We start from the raw sequence: 12,208 nt of genomic DNA, 5'->3' as shown, positions 1-12,208 counted from the left end.
AACATGGAGGAGGCGGGCTTTATGACTTGTACTGCAGCCAGCCTCCAGGGGGCGATCTAACGGCCGAGACCTTCACTCAAACACAGGCTTGCGGCACACTTGAGCTGGACACGCCCACTTTTCTGACTTTTTCCAAAGTAGAGGTGTGAAAACACCCTGCTGAAACAAGGGAGTTTCATGGCCCTTTAAATAAAGAGGAATCACCCATGTCCTATGAAGTGTCATATAGCCTAGAGAAAAATTGATGTCTCAGGTCTCTCCGGAGCATTTGGGCTGAATGTTTGACGACGTCTATCTAAATGAGGATGTTATAAAATACATTTCAAACCGAGTTATTACCGAGTTTTGTTCATTTTAATGCTCTCCTGATGATGGGATGGTGTGCTTGATCTGCCTGATTCCCGCTGAAGTGGGCGGGTTGTGTGATGTTTGATTTGGGGGACGTTCTGGGGGCGGGGTTTGCGTGACACGCTGCGAGCTACTAGCCTGACAGTGGAAACATGACATGATTTCAGCCTCACTACTCAACCTCCAGGGTGATTGGCCTGGCTCGGCCCGATAAAAGCCCTTGCTCGCACTGGCCCGATAGTGCAAATGTGGCTATTGTCCTGCTGAAATGTCCACCCTGGTTTGCTCTTCCTCCTCCTGCTAATGAAGATGTTGGACTGAAGCAGCTGATGTTCATTTACACTGAGGGCAGAGGCTTGCTGAAGAACTACTGAGAGATTTCAGCTGCTGTCTGGGCGTTCACTGCTCAAATACACCTCCCTTTCTTCATGTGTTCAATACTTTATCCTTTGTCATTTCATTTTATTACACAGAACTTCATTTGTAGACTAATAAGATTTGTTTTCTTTGCATATGTGGATTCATTTAGTTGTTGTGGTCAACATTTCAAGTCAACAGCACCTTTAGAAACATGTTTACTAGGAAAATTGCTGGGGTGTTCAATACTTATTACCCCCACTGTATATCTAAATAGTGTAGTGTGCTGAAGCAGTGGACTCACTCATGCTGTTCTGGATGGAGGATTCGTGCTCCAGCTCGTCCTCCTCGATGCAGTCATAGGGCCAGTGGGACGGGTGGATGTGGGATGGGTGGATGTGGGACGGGTGGATCTGTGCCGGGTGGGTATGGGACGGATGGAGGTTCAGCAGAGATGATGACGACTGGCTGCTGGAGGACGAGGAGCTGCTGTTGGAGATGGTGGAGTGAGGGCGCTTAAACGGCGTCGAGTGATCCACTGAAGACACCGCTATTGATGTGCGCGTCCTCGAATCTACACACACACGGAAAGAGATTTGTTTTTGTGAATTGTGAGGACTCTAAACACACACACACACACACACACACACACACACACACACACAGGTTTGTTTTTGTGAATTGTGAGCACTCTACAAACACACACACGACATGTTTGTTTTTGTTATTTGTGAGGACTCTACAAACACACACACGCACAGGTTTGTTTTTGTGAATTGTGAGGACTTCAAAAACACACACAGGTATGTTTTTGTGGATTGTGAGGACTCTACAAACACACACACGTCATGTTTGTTTTTGTTATTTGTGAGGACTCTACAAACACACACACGCACAGGTTTGTTTTTGTGAATTGTGAGGACTCTACAAACACACACACACACACACACACACACACACACACACACACACACACACACACACACACACACACACACACACACACACACAGGTTTGTTTTTGAGAATTTAAAGGCCTACAAACACACACGACACAGGTTTGTTTCTTGTGAATTGTGGGGACATTCCATGGCCTTCCCCCAACCCTAAGCCTAACCTAACCATAAGAGGAACTGTGCGCAGTTTTACTCTCTAAAATAACTCTGTGTAATTCTGTGATGTGTAAGCTTTTAGAGAAATGAGCACATCAGCCATGCCCTCATAACTCACTTCCTCCTATAATACTTGTGTCCTATCCATCACATTACACACATTTGTGTCTTGATATGTCACACGCACACACACTCTCTTTGTGAGGGCGTGTGTGTGTCCTCCTTTGAACCCGTGTGTTTCCACATCTAATGCGTGAAGATCACAGATTTCCTACAGCTCACACACACACACACACAGACAGACAGAACACAAGCCCGTACAGGAGTGTGATCCGCTGTAATGAATGAACGCACCGATATATTAACACTGCTCTGAATGAACCCTTATCCTGAAGATCAGATCAGATCAGGCCACATCCTGCTAGGCTTCTCTTTTCATTATAATAATACACCAGCATAGAGGACAAAGAGACCAACACCTCTGATTTCACACGATGGTATGAGTCTTAAGCCTGATTTATACTTCTGCGTCAGGTGACCGGCGTAACCCACGGCGCATGCAACGCGCATGGCTGTGCATTTATACTTCTACGCGCTGTCTCTGTTGGTCTGCATTAACACTTCCGAAACGCTAGTTGGCAGTGAGGTGTAAATGTTCCTCAGTGTCGAGTTTCTTCACTGTTTTTTTGCTTTTCCTGAACACTTCCGGGATGTACAAGTGACTCAGACTCGCTCATTTTGTGGCAGGAACCGGCGGACGTGCAACAACTTTAACTATGAGGTAAACACATAACAAAACTTTCCATCCGGAGCTCCTTCACGGGACTCCACACTTGTAAACAATCGCTTGCACCATTCGTGCGGCTCTCGGTCCCGCCCAGACTCGTCAGCGCTACCAAGCCGACCAATCACAGAGCTTGCGCTACGCGTCGTTGCGACGTGTAGTTACATTTTTTGAGAGGTGCACGTCAGCGACGGCGATGGCTATGCGTGAGCGCCGTAGCATACGCCGGTGTTTGACGCAGGAGTATAAATCAGCCTTTAAAGGGTCACGAAACACCAAAACACATGTTTTGAGCTGCTGACAGTCGTATATGTGTCCCACACTGCTAAAAACACTATTAGGACACATATATCTCACTAAAAAGTGAAAATTGGTTGTTTTTGCGTTATTTCTAGCAAATTCGTACTTCCGGTTTGAAGCGGATTTTTGAAGCTGCGTCACGGTCATGAGATCTTAGCGTGTATTCCAGCATGTAGACTGGACGTCTGTACCTGGAAGTACTGTATTACATCTCTGAGGCCCTGTTTACACTAATGGGTTTTGAAAACGCATAAGTTTTGCTACGGTTACGCCATCCGTCCACACTACGCCGGAGTTCTCAGATGCCGAAAACGGAGCGTTTCGAAAACGCTGGAGAGGCCGTTTTCATTCTGAAATGCTGCTGCTCCGTCTCAGTGTGGATGATAGAAAACGGAGACATCTAAAATGGAGGCGGGGCTGCAGACATTCGCCTCTCTGATTGGGGCTTTTCCTCAATATTAAGTTGCCTAACACACAGTTCAGTCCTGCATCTTCTCTGTGTAAGTTCAGACTTCGCAAGTTTGATCAAGGCTGCAGTCTCTTCTTCTCAGTTTGATATGGAAAGCAGACTATACCGAGGACACGGGTAAATCTTCAAAGGGAACAGTGTACTTTATAACTTCATTCACTTCACCCTGGCTACGTTGTTTCACTTTCTCAACAATAAAATGTAAACATGATTTAAGGAACTGCCTATTTTCATTTTAATATTAACAACTAAACAGACAGCAGAAATGTTGAGGCGTCGTGCTGCATATATGAGCGTCATCTTCACTGTGTGGATATTTATAACAAAACAAAGCCGATAACAACTGCCTCCTTTCAATTTCAGTGAAAATACGAAACACAGCCTCTCTTTTGCTGAATATCAGTTTTAATAATCGATAATGGCCATTATAAAAGTGTAACATACAATAAGTTTAACCATTATAGGAAATTAAGGCAAGCGATCAGTCAATATACAGAATGTATGTGCTTACATTAATCATTAACTTATCTTTGCGCTCAGCCAAAACACGTTACCTGAGAACAAGTAATAGATTCCAATGCCCAAAGTCAGGGAATATGTCGTTAGATAAAGACAACAAGATGAATGAAATATCCCGTTTAATAAATATAGTGAGATTAGATCCAGCGGGAGATGCTTGATGAGAAGTCCGAATAGCACAGCTCTCATCTGGGTAGATGGGCTGCAGCGCTTGCCTGAGAGTGTGTGTGTGTGGTCACGTGATGTGCGTTTTCGGCGTTTTGGTGTGGACGGAGAGCTGTTCAGAAACGCTGGGTAAAACGCGAGTGTGGACGCGGATCGTTTTCATTCTACAACGCCGTTTTACAACTAAAATGCACTAGTGTAAACGGGGCCTGAGTGTGCTGCATTCATTCATGAGTAAGACTTGGTTCAAACCAATCAGCGCGCTCTATTGTGTATGAGGTGCAACTTCATTAATATGCATGCTAGCTTTGAAGACTGTTTGTACCTGAAACAGTGTTCAGACGGCAGAGAGACGACACGTTGTGTTGCCAAAACAAGTGGGAAAAGAATAAGAATTGTTTGGAGATACGGGTGGTCAATGTTGCTTTTATAATGTGCTGCAGTGAAGGTTTTGTTTTCATTTTCCAGCTATGAGAGCGCAGCTGAGCTCACGTGTGGATCAGTGCATGAGACGCACAGCAGAAATACGTTAGTACAGAACATTTTTTACACAAGAGCATCTGGACATTGTGAAATCCGGATTTGCTGCTCGTCTCCTTTTAAAAAAGACGCGGCTCCAGTTGGGGTTGATTGTCCTGTCTCTACAGATTTGGTAAGTGTGTGCGATCAGATTCTTTGTTCATTCAGATGGCAAAGTTATAGTTAGTATGGTCAGCAGTACTCTTCCAGTGTTTAAAGACAGACCAGAGTCAAAATGATTTCTAAGTTACTCAGTTTACGTTAATATCACTGCAATATTATGGGCTGAAAGATCTGCTGTAAATGCTGCTCTCTGAGTGAAAACACATGAACACTGCAAGCAAACTATTGCCGACCATCGTGTTTAATTTTCGCTGCATTTTGTGACAAGATCGTCTACACACACACAGGTTTCTGATCTACCGAGTGGATCTGAGTTACAGAGAAATGCAGAGGTTTTTTTCTCTTATAGACCTTTTTCTGGAAACGCAAAATTACCCATTATGCTTTGCGTGTATGCGCAAGGAGAATGCGAAGAACTTCCGGTCGGCAGCTGATGCGTGTAAACAGTCACATTTGGACAGCTTTGAAACGATAGTTTTAATCTATTTTACCTGCTTTTATCCTCTTTGAACTAATACTGTTGTCCATCAGCAGCATCTCCTGGACTGATCATTTAAAGAAATGCCATCTAATAGGATGGAAAACAGCTGCTGTGAGGCGTTTTCCCCTCGCTGTCAGACGGCATCTTCTGCAGTTTAAATGAAGCCTCGTCATCGCTAAAGTCAACATTTTCTCTTTATTTCAAATATATAACCAGCCCAAAATGTTTGACACACACACGTAGCCTGTACTGTGCCACTGACACACTGATTTAATAACTGTGACAGAGTGAAAAAATAGGCTAGTGTCATTTCGAAATGACAGAAAAACACAAACCGTGGTGAAAACAACACACGAAATAAAACACAAACGGCTCGCGATTAGAATGAACAGCAAATCAGCCAGCAGAGGATCAATAACAGACTTTTATTGCTCGTTTTTGTAAATTGCACGACTTTCATACCTGTTAAGTTTCATGCCAGTACTCTGGTTTGCTCTGTCTCTCTGTGTGTGCATGTGTGTGTGTGTGTGAGTGTGTTAAAGAGCCGCTGAGCTAACAGCTGACAGGCCGGGAACGCACACACACACTGACGGCAGACACGTGAACTAGGAGAACGTTTTTCTCTTATTTGTGACGCGCTTGAACCACATGTGACAGATTATAACGGCTTTAACAGACACATTTCTAAGTTGTGTGTCACAAAACACACTGTTATCCATTAAAAACGTTATTGAAACCCATTTTCGGAGAGCAAATGACCAGTTGTACACGCTGTAAACGGAAGTTTTTAGCATTCTACCGGAAGACGCTGGTCGCTATGGCGCCCTCCATGCAGCAGCCATGAAAAAGGTCTATACGACGTGCGGTATCAAATATTCCTTTGTCATTAAACACACTATCTTTCTCCCCTGCGTGTGTGTTTGTTTTGCCTTGGTGAAAATCAGCCCATGCCCAACTGGAAACTCCCATTTTTATTCAAATCCTTCCCTCTTTCCCTCCCTGGACACTCCCACCCAAACAGAGCTAGACACACCCACTTTCCTGACTTTTTCCAAACTAGAGGTGTGAAAACACCCTGCTGAAATGGGGGGGTTTCATGACCCTTTAAGGCCATGAGGTTCAGCACTGTAAAAAGGCAGGCTTCAACACAATTCCTTCATGTTGTCCCAACACAAATCCATTAAGTTAACTAAATAGCTTTCACAAGTTGAAGTGGATTGAACATAAACCTAGTTAAGCCTTTAAATGTCACTTTAGGCTGTAAAAAAAGTGTCTTGAAGAATATCTAGTCTAATATTATTTACTGTCATCATGGAAAACTGAACTGAACGTGGGAATGTGCGCAGCTCCAAGCCAACTTCATGGCTGCCGTACGCACATTTTTTGTGCGTGTCTGTTTTATTTCCATTGGCGACTCCTAGAGGCAGTTGTGTTAAATTGCTCTCTACAAAGTGTCTGAGCCTTGCAATGGCAGCTGTATGAGACGGGTTCATCTAGCAGGTATATAAGGTTTCCATACCATACAGTTGACCAGCTAAACATTAAAGCACAATTTGCAGTGGTCGCCTGTTTTCCCAATGTAATCTGAGCGATCTACTGCACACACATTGCTATAAAGACACTATCTGAAGATGAATTTGCATGCGTGAATCAGAAACATTTCCATTCAATAAATGTGCAAATAAAATATGATGCATAGACTTATTAATGATTCCTACTTGTCTTTCCCGTGATAAATAGTAGGCAAAATCTGATATGTAAAAAAGAAGAAAGAGTTCATCAAACGCTGGATTCGAATCGAGTTCATGCTCGAACGTGTCAAAACATGTTAACATGCGTCTTACGAGCTGCGCCACTGAGACTGTTAGGGGTGCTGCAACATTTTACACATATAAATCACACTATTTCTTTTTTAATTCACTCAGTTCGATGTTCAGACCCAACTGTGTTAACCGCATCAGCTAAACTCTCCCACTCTATTTTTTCTTTTGTTGTTAATTTCGGAGGAGAAACTTGCAAATAACACCGCTTTTATCCGGTCTACCTCCGAAAGCAGCACCTCCAATTCACATTCTGTTCAAAGTTTCTCTTCTCGCTTGCTTTTGCCGTTGCTTTTTCGTTGGGTTTTGCCAAAGTAGAGTCATTAGCATATTCATACGGGGGAGGAGGCAGGGAGGGGTTTTGCGCTCGTGCATGTTGCGCTCAGTTTCACGTTCATTTGGATGTACAAAGAAAATATGTGTGTGATTCGGCGTACGCAGTGTTTCACACATCTGTATTTTTTTCAATTTTTTTTTAGAAATTTTTTTTTCTTTTTAAATGTTTTAGTATGATTTCCACGCAAGTCTTCGTACATGAGGCCCCTGGTGTTTATATAAAGATGTAGATGCTGCTGAATCTCACCGGAGCTCTTCATGGTGTAGTCAACAGCTCGATCGCTGATGGCAGAATCGCTGGGTTTGATGTCCATGAATGGTTTATTCCCGATTCCCATCGACACCATCTCCTGCATCCGCAGCTCTGATTAAAACACAACAACGTCATTCAGAAGCTAAACATCAGCAAACATTCACAACACAACCAGAACATTCACAAGCTGGGGTACATTTCCGAAAACTATCGTTAGCTAACTCAGGTCGTAAGTTGCGTCGTTACAAATATAGTTTGTTGATTTGGCGTTTCCCAAATCCATCGCTCGAGCAAACATTCACAAACTGCGTCACAAACTTGAGCACTCGCAACTACACCTCTGGAGCTGTAGTTAGAAATATAGTTCTTGGCTGTGTTCTATTCCGAGTGATCCCCCCTATGCCCTATTCATTTAGAACATTCTAACATTTACACTTGGAATGATTTAAAAATAAAGCATTAAGCTCATCTCTCTTAGGTGTAATTTGCTTTCAAAGTATGTTTACAGTTCAGTTTTAGCGATCTTCATGTTTACAACTGTGCTCCCTTCGCAGTGCACTTTGAAAACATTAATATCATTTGGAGCACAGTCGTGGCTCAGTCGTTCACAAGCAGCACAGCAGCAAACACTCACAGGAACAGGCTTTAATACCACAGCGCTTCTCCACAACAGTTTCTAATGCAACACATTTCTAGCTTTTAAGAATAACCACGAGACAAAAGCGGCTCACAGTGAGACCACAGCACTGGAAACACACACACACACACATGCAAGCACACATACGCACATGTCCACACACACGTTTCTGCTCATGTGTGGCTTTGCTTTGTCTGGTTAAAAACTAATCTGCAAAAAAAAAGCCTCCTTGATGCTTCAAATGATTCTTATAAGAAATGACATTACTGCAGGTGTGAAGGTTTAGCACAAATAAATAAATAAATAAATTGGGCAGCTCAGTGGCACAGTGGGTAGCAAGATCGCCTCGCAGCAAGAAGGTCACTGGTTCGAGCCTCGGCTGGGTCAGTTGGCATTTCTGTGTGGAGTTTGCATGTTCTCCCCATGTTGGCGTGGGTTTCCTCCGGGTGCTCCGGTTTCCCCCAGATGTCCAAACACATGCGCTATGGGGGAATTGGGTAAGCTAAACTGTCTGTAGTGAGAATGAGTGTGCATGGGTGTTTTCCAGTGATGGGTTGCAGCTGGAAAGGCATCTGCTGCGTAAAACATGCTGGTATATTCCGCTGTGGCAACCCCAGATATATATAAAGGGACTAAGCCGAAATGAAAATAAATGAATGAAATAAATAAATTCAGATTTACAAAGAAATGACTCTGAGGAACAGATTACTTGTTACTTATAATGAATTGTTTGAAAAAGGATGTAAATGAGCAGTATGAATAGTTATTTATTTAAACAAATTAAAAGTAAATTAATAGTGCATTATAAAAGTAATAGAATATTGTGTAAACTTAAGCTTTTAGATGGATTTAAATGTACTGAAATTAAAATATTAATTTAATAATAATTTCTATCCTAGACAATTTATTTAGTTTTAAATGTGAGTTTTCAAAATAAAGAGAATCAGCAGACTGACTGCTCAACAAATTAGGCATATCAAATAATTCATGAAAAAATGCCCAATTAAGAAGATGAAAAATGTTAATAGCAAAAACTATTTTATTAAATCAAACAAATTATCAACAACAGCAACAATAATAATTGTTATTATTATTATTATTATTATTATTAGGTTACTTTAAATAATTACACATTTGTATATAAACAGACCGTCTTTAATAGTCTTTTTTTTTATTAATTTTTTTTAGATTTTTTAGGAACACATTACCAGTGGGGAAAAAAATGTGTACATCCATTCCACACATGTATATCCATATACATACATGTATAAAAATATTAAATTGACCTCATAAAAATAAATAAATAAATAAGTATGAAATTAAACATAATAAAAGTTTGCCAAACATAGTTTCATAATGATACATAACCTCTAGAATTATGTAAATGTTCAATTATAAATAATTATATTGTCGTTGAGGAGAAAGCCAGCCATTTACTCCATTTCTTCTCAAAGGTCTCTAATTGTAATAAAAGTGCATGTGTCATTTTTTCAATTTCCTTAACTTCTGGTATAATTTTGAACTATTCATCTTTAGTTGGTTGCTCTTCTTTATACCATTTCCGGGTTATAGCTTTTTTACAATAGTCTTTTTTAAATTAAGCAGATTTTTTTGGGTGTCCCTAGACTCAAAATCGCCAGTGCCCCAGTAAATGCTTTGAGATACGACTTACCTCATATGCAAGTGTATTTATTAAGAGTGGTAATCCCCGAATAAAGACGTTATTCTATGCGCAACTGAACCAACGCTGGCGAAAGCAATGTAGTTTAATTAGAAAGCAAACTGACGCATCTCTGCATGTGCGCAGAAAAAGCCAAACACTACTCCTGCTGAACCCTGACACACTGCTCTTCTACAAGTGCGAGTCCCGGTTGTTAACACAATACCGGCATTAACAGACTTTTATGTGGAGGTGTCGGCACGCAGTGAGTTTTGCAAGTCGACAAAACTAAAGTTTAAATAATCTGATGGTGATCTTTACCAAGCATGCTTCCTGGTAGATTTTTTTTTTTTTGTATAAAGCAAAAAGTAGTGATGACGAGTCAGGGAGGTAAAACTTAATAAAGCTAATTCTCTGCCACGTATCAAGTCTAAAACAGCAGACAATTCCATAAAACAACTTTTTTTGTATTCTATAGAATTGTCTATATAATTTCATTTAAATGTTTATAATTTAAATTTATTTATTCATGTAAATGTACAATATTTTTTGTAATTATTTTTTATAATTATTTATTTATTTATTTTTGTTTACTTTTTTTTTTTTTTGAGGGGGGGAATTGATCCAGTAGATCCAGTAGATCTTTATGTCTAGCAATGCCCCTGGCCAAGACATTACATCGTAATAATATATACAAATAATAACGAGCCATGGTCGACTTGAACCCAGAAGATCACAATCTGTCGTGTCCTGTTGTTGTTTATGAGGCCGTCTATAAGCTTGAGCGGTTTCGCTTTCTCTAGAGTGTTCGCTTGCGCTCGCCATGCATCTATGTTTGAAATAAGGAACTTCTTGAGCTGATAATAATAACACGTGCAAGATTATTGAAGGGCTTCTGACATCCGATCCTTTCAGAAACAGACAAGCGCGAGAGTGAAGCGCGAAAAAACAAAAGAGCAAATGATTCTTTCAGTAACCTAAAACATGAACAAACTGCCATGTTTAACTATTATCATCACCTTCTGGACTGTTCTGGAGTCAGAATGATGGAATGACTCTCTAACAGAGGCTACATGTGCTGCTGAAGATTACAGACACAGATGAGAGGTTTGCACTGTGGGCTATATGCTGTGTGTTGTTTTTGAATCCAAATAAGGACTAAATGTCTGCTGTGTGTAGTTTTTCTGTAATTGGTAACATATCGGAGACTGTAAGGGGCTGTATGTGTTCATATATGTTCATTTATTTATTTATTTTCTATAATCGCAGACGTTACAGTAGGCTATTTCACACTGTCATTAATCTGCAGTTATAATCAACTCATGTTCATAGTAAGGTTAGTAATGAACATTTATACACAAGTATTTATGTGTATAAAGCCTCTGTGTTGTGAGAAGTGCTTCTCTTATGATATGTGAACTTTACTGTAGACATTTCCTCCAGTGAGAATGACGTCGACTGAAACTTTCTGTACACCACCACCATTGGTACCCTTTGGCAGTGAAGACACAAGCCTGATAAAGGTGACCCGTACCAAAGAGCTTAGAATGACCAAGAGGCGACACTCTAGTGTAATTTGGGAAACAGCCACTAGAGGGCACGGTGGCCATTTTAGAATGAAAACTCCATTAGAACAGCAGCATATTATAAGTCTGTAAAATAAACTATTAAAAGTGCTGATGATTGTGATAGTAAGTGTTGTATTGTCGTCTTTCAGGTTGTATCTCAGCTTTAATGCGCTTTTTAAATAAATAAATAAAAAACAAAGCAGCTGCTTGCCATCGCGACAGTAATGAGATCCATTGGGCGGCCGATCACTTTCACTCCAAAATGGTGGAATGCAGGGCTGTTGCTGGGCGCTGCTGTTGCAATGGTCATTCTAAGCTCTTTGCCCGTACCGCACCACTCATAGGCATACATGTAGATGTAAGTTCTGCAATAATTCAATCTTGGGGTTGTGATGCAGAAAACAAATAAACATTAGGCCTAGTGCATTTGTCTGAATTAGAGAATGCATGAGAGCTGATTTTCGGTCTCTTTCAGCTGAGTGTGTTCTCTGACCTCTGTTTCGCAGAGCTTGTCTCCACAGGATCTTCCCGATGACGCCGGTCCAGACGCTCTTCACCTCAGCGGATGCGGCCTGCAGGATGAAGGTGTCCTGAGTTTTCCTGCGTCGAAACCAGATCTCGAAACGCAGGCCGCTGTCGCCCACACTCTCCGTCATGCCGATCTCTGCTGTCTGAACACACACACACACACAGTCAACAAGGAAAAGTAAACATCCTGCAGGCAGCTAGCTCTCTGCAACTCTCACATGGTCGCCCAC

The 12,208-nt window shown here is 41.3% G+C and overlaps 1 protein-coding gene across 14 annotated transcripts in view; it reads right to left on the bottom strand.

Moving 5' to 3' along the window:
• The window catches only part of plekhg4b (pleckstrin homology domain containing, family G (with RhoGef domain) member 4B), a 156,888-nt gene that overhangs the window by 21,797 nt on the left and 122,883 nt on the right, over positions 1–12,208 (bottom strand). For all 14 annotated transcript variants that reach the window (XM_073924406.1, XM_073924409.1, XM_073924412.1 and 11 more), the window contains 3 exon segments: positions 11,944–12,121; positions 7,580–7,696; positions 1,010–1,279 (listed from right to left, as the gene is read on the bottom strand). In XM_073924406.1, the coding sequence (XP_073780507.1) occupies positions 1,010–1,279; positions 7,580–7,696; positions 11,944–12,121 (565 nt within the window).

The sequence above is a fragment of the Danio rerio genome, chromosome 16, assembly GCF_049306965.1.
Source record: "Danio rerio strain Tuebingen ecotype United States chromosome 16, GRCz12tu, whole genome shotgun sequence".
Lineage (NCBI taxonomy): Eukaryota > Metazoa > Chordata > Actinopteri > Cypriniformes > Danionidae > Danio > Danio rerio.
The sequence above is the reverse complement of the archived record's forward strand: the minus strand, read 5'-3'. Positions and strand labels throughout refer to the sequence as shown.